The 27803-nt window shown below is 42.6% G+C and overlaps 1 protein-coding gene across 1 annotated transcript in view; it reads right to left on the bottom strand.

The window, feature by feature from the left end:
• Positions 1–491: 491 nt before the first annotated feature.
• Positions 492–27803, bottom strand: part of LOC133008282 (potassium/sodium hyperpolarization-activated cyclic nucleotide-gated channel 1) — a 67618-nt gene continuing 40306 nt past the window's right edge. Inside the window, exons 4-8 of the mRNA XM_061075791.1 lie at positions 27137–27355; positions 21648–21794; positions 17265–17505; positions 9201–9365; positions 492–1588 (exon numbers count right to left, since the gene is read on the bottom strand). Coding sequence (XP_060931774.1) covers positions 492–1588; positions 9201–9365; positions 17265–17505; positions 21648–21794; positions 27137–27355 — 1869 coding nt within the window. The remainder of the gene's footprint in view (positions 1589–9200; positions 9366–17264; positions 17506–21647; positions 21795–27136; positions 27356–27803) is intronic.

Genomic DNA, 27803 nt, shown 5'->3' with positions numbered 1-27803 from the left:
TCATATATAATTCTTTATATTTCTCAGAAAGGAAGACTGATGTTTACACTACAGCTTTTAAATTGCCATTGCCAAATATTGTAGTTGGATTTTATACACAGTCACATACACACACACACACTCGCACACATCATCCATCCACACAGCTATACATACATACATACATAAATATATATACATATATAAATGTATGTATGTATGTGTATAGCAGCATATATATATATTTATATATATAAATGATTAATATGGCGTAAAAGAAACAGATGTGTCTGTATAATATACATTCTTAAGTTTAGGGAGACAATGTGTCTAAAATATAATACAAGGGCTTGTATGTACAGGATTTCTTTGAGGTTATTTTAGAATAAAACCGGAGAGAAACAAAAATGCTGGAGTTCCTCATTTTCATCTCTTTTGCTGTATCTCCATCTTTAAAATTGAATCCAAACATGTTTAAGTTTAAAAAATGAAAAGGGGGAACAAAAATGGGATCATAAATTTGATGCAAAACGCATTTTGTCTTGCTCAGTCTCCGTACTGCTCAGGACAGAATCTCTCCTCGATCCGGGGGATTCCCTGTGCTGGGTTGAGGATGAAGATGCTGCCGCTGCCACTGCTGCCGCCGCCGCTGCCGTGGCCGAGCGAACCGGGGGCAGAGCTCCTGATGACATCTGCCGGAACAAGTTGACCCGCTGGGGCACTGTAGTGCGGATGCCACCCGGCAGATTCATTCCCTGGATCGCTGCTGCTGATGGTGGCACGATGGAGGCCAGCGAGTCTCCTGAGGCTGGGTGCACCCTGGGCCCCAGAGATGTGTCATGTGGCAGTGACGGTTGGGAGGCCGATAAGTGTCGGACATCTCGACCCAAGCTGCCTGACTGAAGAGCCTGTGTGCTCTTGTGCATGTCTCCCCGCTGAGGTGAAGGGACCTGCTGCTGATGCTGAGGCGACGGCTGCTGCTGCTGTGCTGCAGAGGTTGCAGCTGCAGCTGACACAGTGGGCTGCTGAGCGAGCTGCTGCTGTGTGGATAGAGATGGTTGGGCGAGGGGCTGCTGGAGGAGTGACAACTGGGAGCCTGTGCGCGAACCGTACTGGAAGCTCCGGCTTGCCAGAGGGGTCTGCACGGGCGGACTGCACATGGCAGCCGTGAAGGAGCAGGGCGACATGATCGCTCCCTGCTGCTGCAGCGGGCCCTGTGGGTTGGTCGAGGAAGAACTCAGGCTGCCATGGGAAACACTGGGTGCGGGGTAAATCCCCTGGGCTGCGGCAGTGGCAGCAGCCGGCAGCATGCGGGCAGCGGAGGCATTGGCTATAGCTGAAGCACTGAAGGTCAGGGGTACTGAGGACTGCTGGAGCTGATTGATGCCGAAGGCATTGGAGAAGGGTGGCTGGGCTGGTGAGTTAATGATGGAGTTTCCTGACATTGGTGTTGAGTTCATCCCGCCGACCGACATTTTGCGGTCCACCATCATCACCATCTCCCTGTCCTGACGGATAATCTGCTTCAATATCTCGTTCTCCTGCGTGTTGAAAACGCCGGCGTTCAGATCCTTCTGGAACTTCTGCAGCAGCAATGAGTTCTTCTTCCCTGTTGGGGTGCAGTCGGGAAAAGTAAGCACACAAACAGCCATGGCAAACTTTGGTAACACCAAACCACAGGGACAGGGCAGAATTGAGGACAGTATTCATAAAGATTGCAGCTTGTATATTCCAGTAGTAAGACTGTGGCATGTTTGCATTTGCACAGAATTTCAAACAGAAGTTTTAGTTCCTGATTCCACCAAATGGTCTAATCTTACAAGCTGCATCTTTTCATGTCCACTAAGTTTTGTCGTATTGAATAAAAAGTGTGGAGAACATTGTATGGTAATGACTATGGAGAAGTATACAGAGGAGTGAAGGACACACAAGTAGACAGAAATTACTAAAAGTGTGACGTGATAGCGTAGACTGTGAAAAGGTGCTGATGTGGACAATGGGACACAGAAGAATACTGATGAGTTGTACCCACACACGATACTGGACAGTTTCTTTAAGAAGAGAAGACAAAAGGTCTTAGCCAGAAGAATACATTTAAAGTCACATTCTATTTAAATCACAATGACAACTCGACTAAAACACACCACAAGGACACTCAGATAACCTTTAAGAGTTTCTAAGGTTAAATAAAAAGAAAAGAAAAGGACATCAACAAAGATCTATTCCTACATACACACTACTGTACCTTACCGTAGATATTTTATAGGTAAATATTTATACATAACAATAAACTTTATACATCTTACCACAGAATGCAATGTTATTGTTATTGTTTATGTTTGCATCTATTTTAGTAAAGTATCTACACGATTGTATAATAAAAATAAATTGTTTCTTTAATAAAGTTAATATACAGTTGTCCACTCTAAAGGTGTGACAGATGCTGTCGTGCAACACCAAACACGTTTAAAGCTCTGGGAGTTTAGGAGCATGAGAGACTGTTTTCTTATTGGAGAGGGAGCTGCCACATCAGGTGATACTGATTATAAAGAGTAATGCTCCCTTTAGCGCGTTTGCTGCCGAATGACTGTGTCCACATTTATTGAGAGGATGCGTTTTTCTTGTAATTACTTTTGACCTTGCATATCGACAGGGCTGCGGAGCATTATTTGTCGCTAAAGAAGACGGAGTGGGATTTCAGTGCGCTGAAGGCTTTAGCCACAGTCACTCAATCACTAAGCTCCGTCCTTGAGGACAGAATATTTTCTCAGGCAAGTTTCCAGTTGAGTCTGCAGCGCTTGCTGGACGGCTCTCTCCTCCTCAAGGCTGCTAACAACCCGTGCATTCAGCTATAAGAAAGGACCTTTACTGCCTGAGCAGCTGAAAGTGGATGGATGTTGTTTATTTTTGCCGTAGGCGTCTCAGAATCAAGTTCTTCGTTTCACGTCCACTTTGACGGCAACAGACACTACAAGGTCGGGTAGTCAGGAGCTAAAGAACTAGCACCACGCACTTGACTATAGCGCTACTGTGAACTTACAAGGCTGCTCTCATTGCATGTTTAAAGGTGACGAGGTTAAACCCTGTAGATCGGAAGGACAACACATGTTTGTTATTTTTGCCAAAGCAGAACCTGGTGAGGATGTGAATATTTGATGGTTTCATCAACAAGGTGGTTAGATGAGGGGTTATTTCTGTGATTTCCGGCCATTTGGCATCAGTCACTGTATCAAATATTCATAATGTGAAAGGGAAAATTGTCACTGAGGTGACCTGTACCACGTACATACAATTTTCTGAATCAGGCAGAAGATACAGCTCATACAAATTGCACGGTTACCGGCCCCCGTGACGTATTCCAGGGTGCGTGCCATCTGTCTCATGTGTTCCTCCTCCTGCTGCCCTCCTAGATTTGTTTTCCTCTGGCCTCCTCTTATTTCTCTCCTCTAATCTTTTCATCTCATCTCATCCTTTTTGTTATTCAGTTAATCTCCTCATCTCATCCTTTTTGTTATTCAGTTAAGGGCGTGCAAAAGATGAATAGGCACGTAAAACATTTGTCTGACTTTAAGAGCTACAGTATACAGCTATATACACACATTAATTTGAGTTATTTTCAGCATAGTATATGCAGAATATTTCACTTTGCATCTCTACTTAAAAGCTGATATTTTCTGTAGCTGGTTTTAGCTTGATGGATGTAGTTTTTCCATCGGTAAAAACAATGAGAATAGCTATGATAGCTTCCCATTTTTTGTATTTAGCATGGAGCATATAGGGGCTGTCACTTTTGAAGGAGGTAGATATGAGGTAGAGGGGGGGTTGGGCTGGACGTAAAGAGGATATAAACCTATTCTGCCCAAACAAAACTATATGGTATGAAGCATTGACTGTAAATAAAGATGAACAATATGGAGCTGAAATGTCCCAGATATGGTTTCCACCATCTTAAGCTTTTAATATAATTTGGAACCTGTGCAGTTATGATCAGGGTGGGCAGCTGAAGAATTGCGGTTCCGGCAATACAAGATCACATCAAAGGATTAATTCATACCAAACTTGATAGTAAAAATTAACACTTGAACAAACATCAGTGTGAAGATAACTTCTATAACGAAAATGACAACTTATTTGACGTGCACGTAGACCATTTATTTCAGTCCCATCCACTAACATGGAGGTGGCCGGGTTTTACCTATACTGTAACCAGCCACCAAGGGGCGATCAAAGTCATTTGGCTTTACCTTTGGGGAACTCTCATGTTGTCCATCTTTATATACAGTCTATGTTATGAACTAACCACGAGCCACTTCCATGTAGGAAAAGTTTAAGTTGTACTTAAAAGTACATCACAGTGAATGTCAGCGAACCCTGTGAAATACATACACACACAATTCCAGGGACATGAGATACTGCCCTGCCCACTGTATTGAGCTTAACCCACAATTATTTGAACACTGCAAATCTACGCCACTAGGAGTCCACTGAAAGGAACACTTTAAACCTTACAAAACCTGTCTTATACTATTTATGTATATGTTCAAAATATTCCAATCTACCAGTGGTAATTTCTGAACATGTCCACAAAATGCATTTTATATTCATCTATAAACTAAAAAAAAAGTCAGTCAGTCAACAAACAAACAAACCAACAAAATGAAAACAAACATACAAAGAAACAAATAAAAACATGAACAAAATGTAAACACCACTCATGGGTTCATAAAGGTTTCTATTATATATATAAAACATGTAATATTGAAATATAAACAGATCAGATATGGGTTAGATCACCATTAAAAAAAATATTGTCTCTTCTCGCATTATAGAACCAATGGGATTTGTTCAATATATGGTTTTCACCAATCAATCAATTTGATTAAAAAATGTATAGAGTAAATAACCCATATCTGAAAGAAACTCCTCTGCAGCTGCTTGAAAGCCAACAAAAGCACCAAACAAACCAATAAATAAACAATCAAAACACAACACATAAATAACATCACATAAATAATATTAGTAATATAAGTATTTTGTAAAAAAAAACAACATTTAGAGATGCATTTACGGCTTCACCAAACAATTACACATTTTAAATTCGGACTTACAATATATTCTTTAATGAATTAAATTGTTGCGATTAATTCATCTCTTCACAAGAGATTCAGTTCTTCAGATCTTATTAACTGCACCATTACTGAAAGGGTATAACTGGTGTAAATGTGCGTGACAAAATGATTCTTAATGGATTAAATAAACTTTTACGCTCCACACGTGGACAACATGACATTACTGCAGCTCTGTGTCTACATCAAGTTTAAATCAAAATATTAAATGGACTCATTAGTGCCAATAGTGTCATAATTGTCTTTTCAGAAATGATTGTCAGAAAAGACGTAAGTCATATTTAATAAGTCAGACAATCAGAAACAAATCTTTTTCTTTTTTCTATTGGTGAAAACATGAATAAAAAAATGAAATGGGATTTCTGCATGTAACAAAAACTGTAGGTGGCGTTGCATTAGTAAGGTTTTTACTAATCTGCAGACATGAGTTCATCTGTGAGTCGACTTTGAACAAAGAATTCAAAGATTACATAAAAATGTCACACCAATAGAGCTGAGTATGTATTCATAATCTATCTGATTATTCGGTGCAGGGATTGGTCACAAAATAAAACATGACATGTGACACTGAATGAGGTCTCTTTGTTTCCTTGATTGTCTCATTTTGAATGTGTCCAAAAAAACAACTGCAGGACTAGTGTGGGTGACTTTGGTTTGCGTGTCACTTATGCAAGAATTAATAACAGTTGATGTAACCTTTAGGTCAAACTCTTGGAGGATGACTCTGAGACCGGGTCCATTTAGCAAACCTCTAAAGGTCAATTTGTCCCTGTTCGAACGTTGGAATTGGAATAAAGTGTTTACCTGATGCCTACTCGTCGGCCAGGACACTCTTGAAAACGAGATGTGCTCGTCTCAAGACGGACTCCTGGTCAAATGATTTTTAGATAGATAAAAGATAATGTCAAATGTGCAACATGTTATTGGTTTCAAAGCATGGTTACTTTTTCTTTCCTTTTTTTTTTAGAGCAAGACAAGCATGTCACCAAATGCAGTTCATATAGAGAAACGATACAACCAGCACGGATCATGACAAAAGTATCTTCCCTCGTATGAGACAAAACCCCCTTCATGGTCAGTCTGAAACGATCCAATCTACTGTATGTCACTCTGAGAGGTGTCACTCAGAGTGGGCAGCTTTCGTTTTTTCTAACGTTCAGCTGCGGTGAAAAGTTTCACTCAGCTCTCAGAAAAAGGGCAAATGTAGATTAGGGACTGTAGAGGTCAAAGGGCATACAGTGTGTTTGAGAAGGGCACAGTGGAAACAAATTAACACACTTCACTACAGGGGAAACACAGAGGATGTGTGTTTTTATTTATTTTTTGTAGTCAAAAAATGCAACCTTGTCCCCTGTGAAATATGTTCATATGCAGATATTTTCCTATTGTTTAATTCTTATGCAAGATGCAGTGTGGCATTCATAAAGTGTAGTATTTGGTGGGTGAATTGAAGAATTTTTTGTCTTGTACTATGCCGCCCACACATGATCAGGATTAAAACTGCTCTGTGCGGACTCTACCACTGTTCTCCTGTAGGGAGAGAGGCAAACGCACCAGCCCTGAGTGCTGCGAAATTCAAACAATTTAAGCGACGACCCCGGTGGCAGCTGACCCCTCGAAGCGCTAAAACAATAAGATAACAGTAAATATAGTCTGAAGCAACAGGCAGAGGAGACTATTTTTTGTGTTTCAGTTTTCTTAACTGTAACACAACAATAAAAGGATACCACTATCTTGGTAGGAAGAGTATTTTGTAGCTCACAGGTTTATGAACAGGTATATAGTTAAGAACTAGCTCAATTCAAGGATGGTTAGCTTAACTGTTTTTGTGCCTCCTCATATGCTTCTTTATTACGTATTATTACCTATACCTGTGCAGCCCTTCGCCTCCGCAAATGTCTGCGCCCCCGACCGAGCTGTGACGAAGAGCAGGTTTCTTATCATGTGAAGGCAGCTTTAGGGTTGTGAAATTTGAATGTAACCACAATCTTTCCCTGGACTGAACCAACCAGATTTAGCTGCCCAGCACTTACCATATTCACAGCATGAGCAGATATTGCTGGGAGGAATAAACTGACTGGCTGTTAACCGTTAATCAGATATGGTTACTATGGAATTAAATTAAAAATATATCCAGAATAGGGCTGGACAATAAAGAAATATCAGTAATTATCGCAATACAATTTCATCAATAGCAATACAACAAAGGTTCAATGTGAAAAGATATACTGCATTGGGCAATCACATTGAAGAGGTGAAACACAAAATAAATCTATTTCAGATTCGTAAAATGTTTCAAAGTGTTTGTGATTGTCCGTCCTTATGAAATCAGTCTTTAATGTAATTAATCTTGATCTTAATCAATATCGACGATATGTAATTTTTTATCGTGAAATATTATTTGGCCTTATCGTCCAGCCCTGATCCAGACAACTGGATGTTCCCTCCAAAATCAAAGTTGTATACGAACATATCTCTGAGGAGAAAAGGTTGTCTCAGCAGTGACACACATCTGTTGTTGGGTTCTGATTGACTTGGAGAGGTCTTGTTGTTGTTGCCTGTCGCTGACTACAGTGTTTCAGTGTCGGGTCAACACTTGGGTCGCAAAGCAACTCAATACTGACGACGTGCCCGTATCAGGCAAAAATAATACACAAACACAAAGCCATGACAAAGAAAAACAACGGGAACAGATAGAGAAGTGGATACAGACTGCAAGCTTAACCACTGATATGAGACAACATTGGCACACTGGCACTATGCAAGTTTAACTTAAATTTTCTATACAGGTGATATTATTTTGAGGTGAATGTAATTGAGGGACAATAACCGACTAGATAATCAAAACGTGCTTTAGTTTTATCGACGGGCATAAACGCTGACAAGAGGGCAGCTTTATTACGTAAAGCCAGAGGCAAAGGCAGTGCTAACATAAAAGCCAATGATATCAACTATATATCATCTCTAATTTAGCTTATATAATATATTGTATTTATTAACAATTAACACTGAGATTTATATAGGTTTAACTGAGGAAGCAGCTTTCTGTGCAACAGCGGAGTTGCCAAAATGAGACGTTTTCACCACCTGCAGCCTCAAGAGCAAATTATTATTTTTTGCGAATATAAATCATTCCAATAGAGTTGATACATGAAACATAAAGAATAGTATTTTGTCGAGTTATTTATCAATACAAATGTTTTTAAAAGGAGAGCAATACAATTTTAAAAAGATACATATTTCTAATATGAGCAAAGACAAAGACGTATGTTCTAGTACAACACTCGTGATCTTATAATATTCTATGTGTTTTATTTATCAGTGTCAGTTCCAATCAAAGTCGTAGTAGAGATCGTGCAACCAATTATTGCCCTGTTTGTGAAACATACATGTGCCCCTTTTTAAACTGTAACACATCTATTGTGCGTCTTACCACTTAATCTGTCACGGCCAAGTTCTTCTATAAATGTAGACAGTGAAGAGAAGGAAGTAGTATTGATGACGTGGGCAAAGCTGAATGAAACTACAGGTCCTGCCCGGACGGGGCTGGACCCGGTGGATTTGGGAACAACTCCCTGACATCACCCATTTTTTTTTCATGGGCTTTGTGTCTGGTTAATTTTGACATCTCTAATATGGGGTGGGGTGCTGCTCATACCCAGGAGTGCAGATGAGTGGAAAGAGGACCAGACACACATGCAAGTGAGGTTAGCTTCCATCCACTCGCTGGCATCCAGCGGGGGGGAGGGGGTCGACACCAAGCCAACGAGGGGGCGACCTGACTCCCTCCCGGACAGCGGCATGCACTGCCTCCCAGTTAATCCAACCACAAAACGCTACTTTGGTTCTTTAGAAGGATTAATACTGGTTACATAATTTTTTCCCTTTCATGTTATTGAAACCCCAAAAAATTGACGGAAACCGGGGAAAAAAAAACAAACAGCATACAGGTCATGCAGCGCAAGATGGCAGACACAATGCTTTTTATGAACAGAGAAGGCAGACGAATACTGAGAAAGACAAGACAACAAGGCACGATGACAGGCAGGAGATTCGACCAGTCAGACAGGACAGCTAGATCAGGGCGGGGCTTACCGATGCGGTCCAGTCGGTCGATGGCCACGGTTTCGAAAGCGCGTCGCATCATGGGGTACTCCTCTAGCACCTCGTTGAAGTGGTCGACGGAGAGAGAGAAGAGTCGACAGTAGGTGTCCGCCCTCACGCTGGCCGTTCGTCTGCCCTTGGTGAGCAGACAGATCTCTGTGCGGCGCGAGCACAAAGGAAGAGAGGAGAAAGAGGGAATTTAGACACATGGAGAAACAGTAAGTGTAGTGGAGGGTGCAGAGGAGCTTAAAGGAAATCAAGCCAGTAATTACAGGACAGATTAGCATGTGATGACCCCAGAGTGCGAAAAGGTAGAGAAGCAGATGCTAATGTAAATAAAAGAAGAAGCCCATCAGCAGTGCTGTCACTTGCATTATACTGAGATAATGCATCATCCTGCAGAGAGCTAATGGTCCCTTAATATGAAGCAGCAGTCGGTTCACAAAAAAAGAAAAAAAGGAACCTCTCCAGCATCAGTGCATCAGTTTACATTAATGTAACATATAAGTGAACAGGTACATTGACATACAGTATATTCCTGTATTCATACCCAGTCACATGAGCAAATATGAAGTAAACTTTCTGCTTTGTGTTAATCAAAGAAGAATGCACACAAAATAACCATATCCCCCCCCACACTCACTTTAGGATATAACACAGCCTGTATCTCTTTTCACGATTGTGTATATACGCTTCAAATGGGTGTGTACTACACTGAAATTACAAATGACAAATTGTATATGATTCACCTGACATCTGTAACAAAGACACATGTTGTCTCATTCACACGGCTGTTTGGGCAGCATGTGAATGAGCTGCATGACCGACAGACAAAGAGCTAGATATAGAAGCGCCGTGTGAAATTGTGTGTGAAATGTGTTAACGTAAATTAAACGGTAAAGCACCTTGAGTCGTCATTAAGAGTAGACAAGCTCTATAAATACAGTCCATTACGTTTAACTCGGACATCTGAGACGACTAGGGGAGTTAAAAAGGTTAGGGACCACGGATTTAAAAAAGAAAATTTGAATATTGGGTTTTATAAGACATTATAATATCAATAAAATGAAAATACTAACATTTCTCAAATTGTTCAATACTTGAGTAAATTCTCATTTGGGTAACTGACTGATCAGTGATGGAACATAAAATGTTTAACTTGTGTAGTCAATGACAACAGATTAAATCCTTGCTTCTCACAATGATAGTATTGCATCATTGTGTTCGTGTGAATACAATAATAGCTCCCTGGGAAACAAGGACGTATAAAATGATCTACATTTCCTTGCATGAGCATGATGTGATAATCAGGCAGTAAATCCAAGATCAGCATATGTGTGTTAGACGATGTGCAGCACCTGACTTCCACTGCTTATATCTGTGTTTTCATGAACCAGTGGCACCAGGAAGAAAGTGAACAATCCCCTGTACATCCGACCTTATTTATTCACATTTTACTATCCATGTACTTTCCCTTCGTTTCTGTTCAGCCACCAACATGGCTCAACCTCCACCCACATTAGCACCAGCCTACAGTTGAACTTCCACCTTAATTAAATTGTTAAATGCTAACTCGCAGTGTGAGCTGTCACGAGAATAGAGCAGAGCTGGTGTGAGATGTGAGCAACACTCCGACGCTGTGTCTGTAAATGAAGTGTGGTGCCTTTGGAAAGGAAAAACCTCCCTTCAGGTGATACCTCCGCTAACCAAAGACGACACGCACAGAAAAAACATGTGTCTTGTTAAATGTAACTCCTCAAGAGAGGAAGACAGTTACTGATTGGTTGGTCTATGTCAGGGGTCTCAAACTCAAATTACCTGGGGGCCGCTAGAGGCAGTATCTGGGTGAGGCTGGGCCGCATCAGGTATTCCACAAAAAAAAAACTTTGCTAAAAAAATCCAAACTTCTCTAATGTCATTACTAACAGTTATTTAACTTCAATGGGTTCTTCTGAACATGAATAGAATATTGAAGAACACGAACAGTTCTTGTAAACATGGCTTCTCTTGCCTACTTCTTGCTGCCAGAGACCTGGCAGCGCTTCCTCTCACATAGCTGAGCCACATTTGGCTTGATGAGGGAGGAAGCAGTTGAGACCCTCAGTATGGCTTGAAGATGATCATCAGTAAGCCTGGACCTGTACCTGGACTTATTGAAGTTCAAGGTGGAGAAGAGCTTTTCACACAAATATGTGCTCCAAAAAAGGCACATGGTCCGCTTGAACATTCGGGAAAGCTCAAGGAAGCTGGGGTTCAATTCTCACAAAAATTGCCCCAGCTTGTCTTCCTTTCCACTCACCTCCCTGAACTTGGCTTTGAGGTCAGAGTTGCACTGCAGGCCAATGAGCTCCATTTGAAGCACAGGAGGGGCATCTTGCACATCAAAGGAGAAGGGATCCGCAAAATTTTTGTAAAAGTCGCTCTGTGCGTCTTGAAGTCTGCAAATCTATGATCAAATTCCTCCTGTAGCCTCACATTTTTCTATTCATTTTTGTGCTTACTTTGTGCCGGCGTGTTGGCTTGCCTGCGTTCTGGGACTTATTTGAGCAGAGCCGGTACCTCTCGTATCGAAAAAAATATGAACATTAAAAAAAGTTTTTTAAGAAATGATTAAAATAAAATATAACAATATAATGTAATCACTAGAAAATTACGGAGCCCCTGTTGACATCGGTGGATGAATTACTAATTTGTGGCCACGCAATAACAAGATAATCTAATAAATTATATATAAAGCTTTCTTAACAACAGCATCACAATTTCATAAAATAATAACAAATGCAGACTTCTAAGATGAACCAAAATAACTAGCACATCGTCATGTACAGTCCGTGGCTCGGTGCGTAAATGTCACCACCAGAGGATGAGGGAATTTAAATCATTAAAATTCATCCACACATATCAGGTGTAAATAATAATGTAAAACAGCCCAGACTGTAAAATGTAGATATTAGCTCAATGACGTGTTGTAAACTGCTGCGGTTTAGAATAATCTGTCTGCGTAAAGAAGCTCCCAAAACCTCACAGCGCAGCGTGTGCATAAAGGAGCCGTGGTGTCCCTTGAATTTGCCTTCAATTTAACAAATTGTGTGTGTGTGTGTGTGTGTGCGTATGTGTGTGTGTTCCGTTCCGCTGGACACAGAAGTCGCCTTTGCTCAAGACGCCACTTTATTAATCACTGACATAAAGACTGATACCGTCACTGCAGTATAGCCTAAATAAGTCCCACTGCATTGTAAGTGGCATGTGTGTGCTGTTTTAAGCGGCGTTTTATGTGCGTTCCGGGACCTGTGCTCGTCGTACCTGCGCTGTGATATGTACTTAGCGTTCCGGCACCTTGTGATTTATAAATGAAGCACTGGATACATCATGACCTGCGCGAAAGAGGGCAGAAAACTATGAATTTCACCCTCCTGCACCGCACATCCAAAGCCACTCTTTTCTCTCCCGGCTCTCTCTCTCTCTCACTCTCACACGTACACACACACACACGACCCCGCCCCCCATGTCACTCACTTACATGCTGCGTTCACTGGTCAGGAACACAGTAGGAAACCAGAACATCATAACATTGTCCCACACAGCAGCTAACAGCGGAGCTGCTACAATGTTTGTGCGGGCCGCACTAACATTAAACTTTCATATTAAGGTGGGGGCCACAAAATATCGTCCCGCGGGCCGCAATTGGCCCGCGGGCCACGAGTTTGAGACCCCTGGTCTATGTTGATAAAAATCCCTCCTTACTCCCAGAAAGCTCATATGACGTTCTGTGTTTCTACATTAAAGGGTACATGCAGTGCTTGGCAGTAAAGGGCCAGTGTGTAACGCCTGGAGAGGACGACCTAAAACCAACAAAGCTCCTCTCCTGACAGTTTTGTTAAAGTTAAAAATGAACTTCTTCCCCCTCAAGCAAGAGAGGCTTCTTATGACACCTTCAGTTCATATTGAAAACCCAATACAGATGTGTCCAGATGTACTCAGTACAATCAAATTATTAGTTTGAACGTGGTGCTGAGGTAAGCTGCTGTGTTGAATTTGCTGCTCTCTCTGGATACAACTAACAGACGAGTAGAACCGATGCTTCTGCTGCAAGGCTGTAGCTGAATATGCGAAACATGAATCACAGGAATACTTCATATAATAATTAGATATTAAAGAAACTTTATCCAGTAAAGTACAAGAGGAAAGTCTGTATGTTATCATGCCAGAACCAGAAGACAGTTAGCCGAGCTAATGGTCTAGTAAATCTAGTTTCTTATTTGGCAAAAAGTTTTGTGTGTGGATGCCCAAACTAAACCCGGCTTGGCTTGTTGGGTCCCGATGTCTCCTGACAGGCCGGTTTCAGACAAGAACTCTTAATGACATTATGGTTCTGGTCCATCACGATGTCTGGGCTCATGTTTTTGTCTGTAATCGGGGGAAAACAAGCAATAACCATGCCTGTCAGAGACTCGGTGACAGATTATATTATCGTAAACCACAAATAAATGATTTGCTGGCTCTGCTTTGACTGTGTTGTCAGGTTGCCACACCGCTCCATAACCACAGTAAAATAATGGCAGAAGCAACTGGGGACTGAAAAACTATTTTCTCTCCTTTTTTTCTTGCTTTCCTCTGTTGGAATAGCAGCTTCAAACGGTGCTAATTCATTCTGTCAGACCAAGCTGACCTCCAGTTGTGAGCGATTGTCGGGAGAACGCGAAAGCGCCATGCCGACACTGAGCTAACAAGAAAGCAGGAAAGTCAGTATTTTTAGGCGGTGCCAACACCCATGTTTCCATATATCTGTATCCATACATCACATGTATTGCTGCCCCTGTGCCTGACAGTGTTTTCTTGCTAAACTGCAGTGGAGGAATTGTAACACAAAGAGGCAGTTTCCTACTAAAGTGAATGTCACTTTGGAAAAATAACCTCTTTGGATCCTCTGTACTTAGACTAGTGAAGCTTTATTCAAACTCAATCCGAGGGGGAACATTAGCACTGTCACCTGGAAGACCTTTGTGTGTATTTCCAGGTGTGTATGTGTGGGTAAGGTGAGGCCCTGCTAACACTCCACATGATGTGTCCCGACACGTGTCTGTTGCCGTGTCACAAAGCATTACCCGTGAGCCCAGGGGCATTGCGGATAATTTTCAATCACTTCATGTGTCACGTATACAGCCATGGCAACCAGCTCCCTATACCCAGTCGCCTCTTCACGACCGGGAAAGAGGAGGATGAAGTCCCATGTGAGGAAGACGCTGAAGCCCAGCAGGGATTTCTATCCACTGTCTGTTATTGTTCTAGCGTTAAACTCTATTAGTCCCTTGGCCTCACTGCAGAGCAGTGGAACCAATATGTAATCCTATTCACGCAGGCCCAGAAGTGATTATAGCGTGATACCTTTTCAGTATGCAGGTGAGGTAGTGGCCATGGTTGGAGGTGCTTTGTGACCTACTGTCCTCATACGTGTCCAGCTCATTACTATGCTAATAGTTTCCTGTTTTTGGGCTCGGTTTCGTCGCTCGCTCCCCCCGTCCTCTGTTTCTGTGTCAGTCCCCTTCGCTGATTTCTCAGTCTGGTCATAAGAGGAGTGGGAATCATCTGAGACTGTGGGTTCGGAACTCCACTAATGGATGTAAATGGGTAAAAACACCAGGTGGGTAAAGGATAAGGGCAGGTGGCCGGTCAAATACTCGACAAAACAAACACCCCCCTTATCCAAAAGAAGATAATATTTAGAGTATCTAGTTCTCTGTGTTTCTCAATATGTTTCCCTTTGAGCTGGTTTTGGATGCTGACAGGATCTTAAGGCCAATTTATGCCTCTCCGTTTTTTCTATTAGGGACAGATAAGACCGCCCTATCCGTCGTGAAACGCCCTCTCCGAGTGCTTCGGACAGCTTTTCGTACACGTCTGATTTTTCTAACTATCCGTCTTCATGTTGGAGACCCGACGGACCGCTCTTGGCTGTGATTGGTCCGCCAACAACATCATTTCCGTATGACGTAATTTCCGTATTTCCGGACCTCAAACTTCCTGTTTACTCGTAGCAACAAACACGAACACAACTATGATTCTACGATTAATGTGACGTGTGTGTTAAGCCAGCGGAGTTGTCCGGCTGACGGTGGCTCGTTAGAGCACTGAGGGCATGTGTGCACGGTCACATACGGTTATAACGAGCTTTCAAAACGGCGCTAGCAGGCTAGGCTAGCCACCATGCTAACTGCGGTGGTAACAGTGCAAGAACCCGCCGTCACGACTTTAATTCCACTTCTATCATGACACTGTTTCTATAATACCGTCAGGTTAGAAGCAAACACTGGATAGTAGTTGTTAGTGCCGGGAGTCCCTGCTGACTGTGTGTGGAAGCTGGGGGGAGCTAGCTCCGTGTAGCTTCTAGCTACATGTAGCCTCAAGCAGATTCAAGCTGTGGAATCAGCAACACAGTTCGGAAACAAGACCGGGGAACCGCTGCGCTAAGAAACGATTACATCAGCATCTTCATCGCCACCTATGGGTTTGGCGATGAATTTTTTCCGACGGACTGTGTCGGAGAAGTAAAAATCAAAAAGACTCTTTGCCCCCCCGCTGAGACCTCTCCGAGAAACGGACACATAGTAGTATATAAGAGCCTTTAGACTATCAACTCTATCAATTGGATTGCTGGTTGCTTGCTAATTCAAGAATTAATTAACATATGGCATATCCAAATCAGACATAGAGACATTACATTAATTATTACTTTCATTAATGACTTATTATTATATTTTCTTTAATATCTAACTATTACTTCAATTTAATTTAACATTTTCATGTTTTCTATAATCTGCAATACAGCAACCAGGCTCTACTCGTCTTTTACAGACACATCCATGCATTCAACAAGGCAACTTACCTCGTCACTGCGCTTTAACCAGTAATTTGATTGTACTATAAATCTGGATACATCTGTATCATGTTTTTAAAATGAACTGATAAATATTTTTCTAGTTGGACCAAGCTGTGAGAACAAACCCCACAATTGCAACCACACAAATATAAATTGTGTTGATACTATACTTGTGATATATTATTTTGAAATAAAGTGTTCCAGACAAAGCTCAAAAAAGAATTAGACAGTTTATGGAAAAAAACCATGCATCATTTAATGAAGAAAGTGAATCCACAGATTAATCGTTAAAGAATATAACTGTTCACTCTGTGCTGAATTTAAGATACTGCCCCTCCTCCTCTGGCGGTCCTACATTTCAGTGAGAGAGTGAGCGTCGACATGAAACGGTGTACGACAATAATCTCGTGCTTTGACCAAACAGAAAAAAAGACAACGCCTCTCGTGTTTGATTCACCGCCTTCCTCAGCTCGCCTGTGAGACATGAACTGCAAGCGGCAGACACTCCAAAGTGAAGGTATTCTTAGACTCTTCAGCCTACTTCCATAGTGGGGATGAACTTATGAGATAAAATATGCAAGAACCTCTAAAATGGGATGCTTTGCTTTGCTTTCACGTAGACACGACAATGTCTGCCTTGGAGATTTTATTGGAGTAAACAACGGGCAGGGAAATTACATTTGACATCTAAAAAATGAATGACGTCTGTAGTGTTTAGGAGAGGGGAGCGGAGAGGGGAGGAGATGAAGTTAGAACAAGAGCACAGCAGAGAGGAGCTGCTCTTGTCAGTGTCAAGTATGTGAGGCTGGGATGTATGGAGAAGGAGAAGAGTTTGTGTGTGTGTGTGTGTGTGTGTGTGTGTGTGTGTGTGTGTGTGTGTGTTTGTGTGTGTGTGCGTGTGCGTGTGTGTGTGTGAGAGAGGGTAAGAGTGGGGGAGGGACCTCTGTGTCCTGAGGGATGCCTGATCCATGCCTTGGCCCACTCCAACTACCAGATGAGAGGTTATGTAACTGTGGAAGCTGACTAACCTCCAACACCGGTTAATGAGAATCTACTTCTATAATTACTCAACTTCAAACAGCTTCAAACACCAGACTGGGTTTTTTGCTCTTGCTTTGCAGCACAAACATGTTTGGTTTTAATTCCATTTTTTGGGATCCTCTCGTTTTTGTTCTTACCTCCGAAATATGATCCGTCCGTCAGCTTCATCTCCTTACTGAACTTGGTGATGACGCTTGCGACGCCGTGCTGAATGAAATACATCTTCTTCCCGACCGTGCCCTCCCGGATGATGTAGTCGTTGGGTTGAAAGACCTCGAACTTCAGCTTGCTCAGCATCCCCGTCACAAAGTTGGGGTCGGCGTTTGCAAACAGAGGCATGGTGGCCACAAGCTTACGACAATTGAAGTTGACAATTTCCTGGTGGAGAAGACAGAGAGAAAAGAAGAATGATGAGATTGTGCCATAAATAAACCTCCGGTCCACGTGAAACATGACAAATGAGCATCGGTTGGGGAGTCGGACACAAAATGCCACCGCAAATCCTTCCTCTCTGCTGGCACAAATACATTGCATGCATATTGCTGCTTTATCCCTAATACTTCTAAAGCACTTCCCCCTTCACTCCTGAGAAAAGACTTTCTGGCACACGAGGCAGATCCTGATGAGGTTGCCCTCTGGTGCCGGCCGCCGGCCATCTCTCTGGTCTCATCCTGTCCCCTCGGACCCAGCAGGAGATTAGGAGCTTGTTGTCTGTTTACCCACACATCTCTGTTGCCGTGCAGATGGAAAGCCGGGGCACTTGGCATCTGCGGCGGTGTGTCGTTGACCCCCCATGAGGGATAACTCTCCTCCAGTAACAACAGGACATTAACAGTGAGATAACCAATCTCTGAGACATTCTGCTCGCTAGACGGGGGGGCGACGCAGAGAGATGTTAGCTCAGAGTCAGATGCCGGTGTCAGCTAATGCCACGGGGCGCTGACCTCAATCACGGACCAGAACTAATGAATTACATAGTAAGCAGTTTTCATGCCCAGCCAGGAGTCCTCTTGGGGAAACAATCTTTGGCTATGCCTATTTAAAGATCAGTCATATGGTGGAGAATAAGAATCAGGGAGACAGAGGAAAGGAAGGGGGGGGGGACGAGCAGAGAGAAGAGCAGTCTGGCCACTGTGATATTCAAAGTCTGCTGTGTGCATGATTTAGAAGATTACCTGAAAAACTGCATATACCTCACATTATTTTACTTATAAGCGTCTTTTTCTTCTCGTTATTCCTTTAACAGAGTCTGAAAAACAACTTTAGAATATGAAACTTGCCCCAGACCGGCCATCCATCACAATGTGTCTTTCTGTCTCTTATTTTATTATATTGTCAATGTTGCTTTGTCATCGTGTTACGATAGCATGGCAGGTGCAGTTTGGAAAAACACATTAAAGCACATTAATGGGCACTGGCTGCTGAACAACAAACCTTTTAATGAAAGAAACAACCACATTTTCTTCTTTCACAGCTCTCGTGTTTCTGTTACTCATCGATGAAATGATTCTTGGCAGCTCATGACGGTCAATCAATGCCAGGGAGAGTTTCTTCCCACGGTTGCCTACCACCAAGAAACTTCCAGCGAGATGGATACTGGCTTCAAGAAGTGTGATTTGGCTGCCAGTTGATTTTCTTAGCAAGCCGAAAACATAATCAATGATTCTTGGAAAGGAACTGTAGGTACTATGGTAATTTCATTTTGAAGATATATTGAGCACCGCCACTTCACAAGAAGAGGTTTCTTGGCTCGAATCCCGGTTCGGCTGCTGCCTTTTCTGTTGGGAGCTTGCAAATGATCCCTATGTCTGGAAACTAGAGACTCTGAATTGTCTGTAGGTTTGAAAGGGTCATTCGTCCCTATAACTGTTTTCAGACGGAATTTCTGCTTTAACGCAGCAGAAGATTGCCGAGTCAGACCCGTTCCCAGTAACGGGTCTGAAAATCTCTGGAGTTTTCAGCTGGGAGATGTCCTCTGTGTAGAGCCTGCAGGAGGCAGAACATCCCAATGGGGAAATCACATGTTTTTGTTTACAGCAAATACCCACCGGAGTCAGGCCTTATCCCCAAAAGCTGTCAAATCCCGTTCTCTTTCCAAACAGCCTTTTCTTTGTTGTCTTCTTCAGTGCATGTCACCTCTTGTTTTTCATCCAGAGATGTATTTATCCAGTTTTGCATCTGTTACACGGCACATCATCAATCGACCTAAACATTTGCAATCAATCTCTGGACATAATCCTGCTGTGTTCTCACTCATACATTCACTGGCAATGTCATGGGAAAAAATCCAGAGACTGTCCGGAGCAACTGACTCGGGCATTTGTGTCCCCTCTGAATAATTTCAGGAGAAAATCTGGAGTTCAGTGCGTGTCTGTAATCAGCTTTTATATCAGGGTGTGAAGGGTTGAAATCCTGGGCGGGGCTGGTGACATGCCCGACCTGCGTGTCACTTAATGTCAGCTGGGATTGGCTCCAACACCCTCGGTGATCCTTTAAGGATAAGCGGTATAGATAATAGGTGGATGGATTAATATCGTCCACTGCTGGACATTAAAATGTCTTTGCGGTGATCATTACAGTTGATCCATCCACGTTATCTAAATATCACATCGTCATCACTGCCTGAGCCGTCAGCTGCCTAAACCTTGTGATAAAGGACGACCCAGAATCAGCCAGCAGATACTTGGGGCTGATTTTGTGCTCCTCCGCTGTCCCAAAGCGAGTCTGAGTGCCGCTAAGTGGAGCTGATTCGGATCCAAAATTGACCTACAACTCAGCAGCCCCCAAAATTGTGCCGCAGCACCACACTCAGCTGCAATCAGCCCGACTCCCCCCTCCAAGAGGTCTCCGTCCGTCCACCTGGAATACGTCTGCCTTTAAGCTGCCTTAATAGATTTCTCAGACACAGACTGCAGCAGAGGTTGAAAAACAAGTTTCACCCCTCCTTTAATCATTTGATTTTATAACAGAACTCGTGGCCACTTTACTCCAAAAGCCAACTGGGCTAAGCCTGGCATTAGTTGTGCCACACTGATAAATCAAGATGCATCTACAGAGCTTTGGCAAGCCTCAATTAATGTCTGTGCATACAATGTACAATGGCTTTTAGTCTAACAAGATTCAAATGGGAGTTGGCAAAGGAAATGTGTCACTGGCACATGAAGGCTGGTGTTACTCATATTGCTTTTTAAAAGGTGGGGTCAGTGCAGAACAGAATAATTATCATGCAAAATCTGGAAATAACAACAACTAGATTATTGTTGAAACAGTAGTGTAACAGTAAAATGCTACGTGATGCATGTATCAATGCATCGATATTATTGATCTAATAATGGTTTACACTGTATATATCTGAGGTAGGGGACAAATCAATTCACTTTTGATACTTCAATTTCTATTTGCTGATTGCACAAGAGTATAATTCACAGGATTTTGATTGTATGACTTTTACTTATAATGGTTATATACTGTTGTTTAAGTGGTTTAACTTTCTCTGGTAGAAATAAACCATTCAATTAATCCAGAACTGTCCCACCCTGAGAGCTGTTCTACTGCAAAATGACGACAAAGTCTTGTCCGTGTGTGTCCTGCTTCGCTCTGCTGCGGCTGACTTTGTTTTTGCCCGTCTGTCCCGCAGGGGCAAAGCTTTTTTTTTTCGTGGCGCGATGCTGTCTCCATGCAGATTTTTAACTTTGCTTGCAATGCACGGTGAACTAAGCCTGTAGGATTTTCTGTGTTGTAAGTAATCGTTTTTAAATCCCCGCCCGTCCGTCCCTGCGAGTGTCTGGGAATGTGCAGCATCCCCCCCCACACACACACACACCCCACACCTCAGCGTTCGACTCTGCAAGGTGACTTAATGGGGCTGCATGAGAGATGGTCTCGATCTCCATGCCTGCTTTGCTTTTTTATTCCTCTCCTCTCCCATATCCCTGTACATAATTACCCATGTAATGTGCAGCTGTGCGGAGGTCGGCCAGGAACTTAAATCCTGGTCACTGACTTTAATGTCCCTCCCATCCTACCTCCCCTTTCAGAATAATATAGGTTATCGTATGCTCAGGTTAGCGTCTGTGTGGCTGTTTATTGGTGCAGCAGTGCAGACCTGTACATATTGTAAAAACTGACTGAGGAACAGTAACTGTTCCTGTGAATAATATTCTGATTCTTGCTCTGGGTTCACCCAAGATACTAAGGAGAATCTGTTTTGTTGTTTTTTCTCCTTGACCTTGTAAGACGAGATGACAGGTGTTGGTATTTCAGTTTCCCGTTCTGCGCATTTAAAAGGCGCAAAAACGTCGATTCACTCAAAATCTTTGGGTAATAAACTCATTCATGTTTCAAAACTAAACCCACAGTGTGACAGCTCACCTGTCAAAACCCTTTTTTTTGTTAGACTTAAGACGCGTGTATTTTTTACTTGCTCCAAAAATAAAACTTCAGCCTTCAAACGGAGGGAAGGAGCCTCTGAACAAGACAATGGAAACTGTTCAGGGTCTGTAATAGAGAAATTGTCTCACCTCTTTGAGCGGGTCGTTGAGTTCACTCAAGATATTATCCTCGTCAAAGATTTTGCCTTGGTAGCGATGTTCGTAGTAGTCGTGAATTTTCTGTCGCATGTCTGCTGGAAGCTTGTGGAAGGACATGTATTGCTCCACTTGTTTGTACTGGGGAGACAAAGAAAAGGTTCAGTGAGGAGCTGTTGCATTGAATGTAAAACACCAAATTGTAATGAAAGATTCAATAATTAATAGAAACAAGCTGCAGTTTGCCTGAATAAACACAAAAAGCTGCGGCCTTTCACATTTTGTGTATTTGCGTCTCGGTATTGAGGACAAGCCGTGCTCTCACACAGTCACGGAGCCATGTCCTGGTTCTGCGTGTGGGGAGGAAGAGGCAGAGCGAGGGAGGCAGGTGGTGAAAGAAAGAAGGAAAGAGAACAGGCCCTGGGCTATGTCAGACCAAGGTAGCCGTTCTGATTATCTCACCCGTGCAGGGAGCCCGGTTTGAATAGGTGACCGAGCTATGATCTAATGTGAACCAGCAACGTATACCTGATATCCCGGAGCCGCAGGAGCCATGCACCAGATGGTGCGGCTTGCATGACTGATGAAGTGATAATTATTCACACAATTTCTCCTGAATATTTTGTTGCGCTTTCTTTAATTCCGAGGAACACGAGCTCTATTGATTTTTAGTATCTGCCAAGAATCCGAGGTGATGCCAAATGAATTCAATGACCCCTTGTCCTTTGTTTAGATTCTCTTGTTGCTTTTTCCTGTGGTTGGTGTTAAAAAGTATGTGATGCACTTTGAAACTGCTTAAGTTGTTATAGATGAACCCGTCATGTCCCCAACTTGATAATGCATCAGCATTAAAGTTTATTGATTATCAATGTCATCTGACTTCCAATTCAGGGCATAATATGTATAGACCAAAAAGTAAATCAAAAACAATTCAGTAGATAGTGGTTCTGTTATACAAAAATTAAAATCTCAATAATAATGTAGTTACAAGTATATACTGAACCTTGGTTATATTGCTTTGATGAAACTTTAATTTCAATAATACGATATTGTTTTATGACATTATACATTTCATGAAATGTATTGATTTCAGGTCTTTTAAGGATTGAGAGGGATGTTGGGTATTCAGAATAAAACAAACCATTCATTGTGTTATTGCTACATTTGCCAGAGGAATAACATTGATGAAAGGATGAGAGAGTTTGTGTCCTCACTGTGGGAAAGCCAGATGGCCGGTGCATCTTCATGTATATTGTATTGTCTACCATTGGCAGGATGCAGGGCTTTTCCATTGGTGCCAGTACTGCCACTAACAAAGTTGTGAGAAGGGTCCGGTTTGTAGTAATTAGCTGAATCTCAGCGGGAGATAAAATTCGACCCGCGCTTTCCTGAAGGCAATTATTGACCCTGAGGAAGAGGAGCAAGAGGGAGAAAATACTTTGGCACATCTATTTTGATCAGCCTCCGTTTCCTCGCGGAGTCTGCTGCAGACTTGGCGCTGAACATGATCTTCCCACCCAGTCCAAGGCCCCGACACCTGAAAATAAACACCGTCTATCACGTTGTCTCGGGTAATCACACACAGGCTGTGACGTCTGTGGCCCTGGACGGCGACGGGATCCGTGGCCGGCGTGGTGCGAAGCGCGGTTCGCAAAGAGGCATTTGTCGGTGAGAAGGGAGACACAGGAGCAACAATGGCTCCTGCATTGATTCCTCACCCGGCTGCAGAAAGGTGATAAGGGGCCAGGGCTTTTGTTTGCGGGAAATTGATTTATTTTGAGTTCACACAGTTGAAGTTGGAGCGTGTGCAGTAGCTCAGGTTATTTTTACAGCGGAGGGAGAGGGTGGCATGATGTGGCATTTCAGATACTTCAGGTTTGTGGCCTCCAGCCTCATGTCAAGTTTTTATATTGATGATGACTTAATATCTCACTTTTTAAATTTATAATTGTATTGGCTAATTATTCAGTTTTACCTGCTGGTGTGGCTTATTTGTATGAATGCTGTTGGCAGTCCTCTCTAGAAATAGTCATGGCCTGCTCAGTCATACCCTCACATTGTGATTAACCATTTGGCACGGTATTAATCCACTGCACTAGCCAGTAGCACGACCAGGCATCAGTGTTGCTGAAATGGAGCCTGGAGGCACTTTGTTATCTGCAACAATAACATCCCATGGAAATATATTTCCATGTACTATAAACTGCCTATATTAAATCATACTTAAATATTAAAATGAAGTACATTTTTCACTTGTATAACAGTATCTCCTGTGGGTGCATGCATAGAAAATACTACGTTGAAATGTTTTCAGATATGTTAATAGAATTTAACTGTTATCAAGTAAAGGAATAGTTTTAAATAAGATTAACAGTCTGGTTCCAATACATTATGTTTATTAATGAGAGCCGGGCTAGTGGTTACCCACTGTTTGCCGTCTTCATTTTAAGCAAGGCTAACATTTAGTGACATACTGTAGCTACATACTTAGCAGACCGACATGAGAGTGAATCTATTCATGTCACTCTTAGAAACAAAGCAAGTGTTCCCCAACATTTTCTATTTTCTTCAAGCTTGGCTGCTCCTATTATTTATTCAAGTCTAAAATATTTGAGACTGATTGAAACTATTCACTTTCATTTCTTTAACTTGATTCCAATCAATACAGAGCAAACAAGCAGGTTAACATAAGACCTGAAAGCCTACGTATGAATCGTGGCTCGGCCTGAACATGTCTGAAATAACGTTGACATGAATGACATGCAGCTGTATGCTGGATCACAGTGGTTCAGCACCGGGGCATCACAGCAGGCACAGATCATGTCTCGCTTTACACCCTCATTTCCTTCCACACACACCAACCACTTCTCTAAATCCCCTCCCTCTTGATATCTTTATCTTTGTGCATTTCCTTTCATATTTATCATGTTACCTCCGTTCTCCGATAAAAAGTACTCGAAGGACTCATATATCGACAAGATTCATTCTCTCTGCTCTTTTATCATCTCGTGTCCTTCTAATAAACATCTCTGTCCTGAGCTCACTTCTGACGTCCCTCCCTCCCCCACTCTCCATTCATGTTCCCAGCCCCCCAGCTGTGGCAGTGATAGATGTGATGACTAGAGGCTGAGCAGCCTCAACTCATCCCTGCTGCTCCTTGGCCTGCTCCACCGATATGCACGGCCATGCAGCAAATCAGCACTAGCTGAATCTGGCTACACACTGGGGCTCCGTTACCAGGAACATGGCATTCGCAGCCTCAGAGTTGTCAGTTCAATGCCTGGGGAGATGTCCAATGGATAAAGTGGGATGTAGATTAGGAGGATTTGCTGTGAAGCAGATGTAAATCACATACTGAGCAGAAGATATGTCACTAATTCAAAAGGTGACTTCGAACGGCTAAATAGTTCGCTGTGGGCGACCTGCTCTCCATTTTCCGTGGAATTTTCTGTGACACCCGTTTCAAATCAATAATAAAATGTTGAAGTCCCGATAAAAACCTGCTTATGAAGAAATCCTTTTACTGTGAATTTAATACATATATGTACTCTGCATGTTTGCATTGTCTTTTTCTGATCTGCTGTCAGTTCAGTCTAAATCAGCAGCTGATTTACAGACTAGACCTGCTGGGGATCGCTGTGAGGCTGAAATTGAGTCTGTCACGGAGCAATGAAATTGAGTAATCAGCGTTCCAGGCATGAGCTCACTGACGTTAACGTCTTCAGTAGACCAGATTAGTCTCGTTGGCTAAATTGTGGGTGACTTTGTAGAGTTTGAAATGCCATGTAAAACATAAGCATGGTTTCTCCAGATTGATCTGACAACAGAAGAGGGAGGCAAGTTCAGGCCATGATTTTACTGCAGAGAACATTGAAAACAGATAAATGCTTTTACCAGAACTTTGAGTACTTAGTCTAGCCTGCGTTGGTGTGTGTGTGGACATAGAGATAACAGAGCTGCAACTTTTGTCTTTATTATCCATTCATTGTTTGTAGAGTTGAAATGATCAGTCAAACAAATATGAGTTAAGCAAACATGCTTATTATTCACTGGTTGCTTCCAGATGTGATGATTTTCTGCGGTTGTTTTAACCTGTTGATACAAATTAAATGGTATTTTTTCAGCATTCCGTGTCATTAAAAAGACAAAACAATTAAGTGAGAAAATTATCAATGGATTAATTGATGATGAACATTGTTGTCAGATCCATCAGAATTTAAGTTCTTGTACCCAAGCACCCAGAGCCTGAATACATTCATACTAGCCCTGCACCTCAGGATTATTTTTATAATAGAATCATTTGTTGATTATTTTTGTCTGTGCAATTTCAGAGAATATTAAAACTGGCAAAAGGAATCTTCCATGGACGAGGGAAGCAACTTTTCACTCTGTAAAAGGTGAAACTGAACTCGTTGCAGTTCTGAATTGGTTTACTTTTGAATAGGGAGACAATCTGCAAGTCCTCAAAATGTAAGAGCAGTTAACCTTGTATTAACATTGATGTAGTTTAATTTTTCTCGCTCATCGTGTCATCTTTAACACTTTAAATGCAAATTTAACATGACTCCACAACCACAACTTATTATTCCTTCTGATTTCTGTTGATTGCCCTTTTACTTGACTCTGTGGCCTTAAATGATCATAAGCACTGGTTCCTTTGACACATCACTCATAGTAAAGACTGTTTACAAGGATGGATCCATCCACCAAACCTACATCATCTTTGGTATTGCATAAGTCAAAGATCCGCTCTTCCTTTTAAGCGGATCAAGATATACCATGCGAGGGCTATAATCCCCCGCACTACAATGCTTATGTACTTTGAATTCTGCAGCACAAGCACAGGGAAAGTTTGGGGGGGTTAAACTCGGGTTCTCGCGTGCGAGCACACGGAGCATCAGTCATGGCCGTGTGTTCTGGGGAATTGCCCATGCCCCTCAGCGGGATCACAGATGGTGGCTAGGCTGAAATGCTGGATAATCATTCTCTATGCAAAAAAAAAAAAAAAAAAGATGCAATAGGGACTGAAATGAAATGGAAGAATGAAATGTGTTCACTGGCAGAACATGGGCTGTGAGGTGGCTCGTCATGTCACAGACCTCCTCACCCCATTGGCCCTGTGTGATCTGCTTGGGGGGAGAAAATCCTCTTTCCCGGTCAGCGCCCCGGATATCGTGATCCGTGAGAGCATGACCTATTGGTCCACAGGGCCACTGAGAGAAGACCTAATTTATTTAAGTCCAGCTCCAATGAGCAGGATTTGATGTAGTTGAAAAGAACAAAACCCTCCGAATGACATAAGACCATCCCAGTGGTAATAACTTACCTGGAAACAACAAAACAAACAATATGGAGTTTCCATTTTGAAAGATTTCTTCTTTCTTATCAATATCCATTATCATGCATCTCATTTAAACCTAAGCTCCGCCTTTTTCTAGCTCAGGTATTAAACGTTGGAATGTGTGTCACTGCACGGATCTTACCTTCTCCTGGTATTGCCTGCGCGAGGAGTCCAGTGATTGAATTAGAGCGGTAGCATGACCCACAAACATGGCGTAGCACGTGGCGCCTACTATCATACTCAGCATGGTGATCCACAGGTCAGACATGCTAACGGGCGCCCGGGCACCATACCCGATGCACAGCATGTGGCTCATTGCTTTGAAGAGGGCGTAAGAGTACTGCTTACCCCAGGACACGTTCTGTAAAAGATGGAGATGGAGAGAGAGAGAGAGAGGGGGAGAAAAAGAGGGAGTGGGGGGAGTTACTGCGAGGCGAAGCAGAGAGGGAAGGTTCTCCGGCAGGCAGAGTGGAAAGACAGGCTTCCCTTTGATGGATCACTGAACCTCTACCAAACATTCTGCCAGCACACTCTCCATGCCTCAAGCCTAATGCCCTCACTCAGTGAATGAACTTTCTACCTTCCTCTTATTCTGCCTCCTCCTTCACTCAGCCCTCGGCCCTTCTGCTTGTCACATTATTTTTTCTCCCTCTGCCCGGATATACCAGGCCTCGTTTGTTTTCCCGTTCGCCACAGGGTGGGAACAAGTTCATGTTTGTTTCAAGTGCGTAACGAGCAGCCAAACTTGCATTATTTACAGAAGTCTGAGGCATCGTTTCCCAAAAAGCCCAGGGCCTACTTAACAGCGT

This window comes from Limanda limanda, chromosome 1 (assembly GCF_963576545.1).
Source record: "Limanda limanda chromosome 1, fLimLim1.1, whole genome shotgun sequence".
NCBI classification, from domain to species: domain Eukaryota; kingdom Metazoa; phylum Chordata; class Actinopteri; order Pleuronectiformes; family Pleuronectidae; genus Limanda; species Limanda limanda.
The sequence above is the reverse complement of the archived record's forward strand: the minus strand, read 5'-3'. Positions and strand labels throughout refer to the sequence as shown.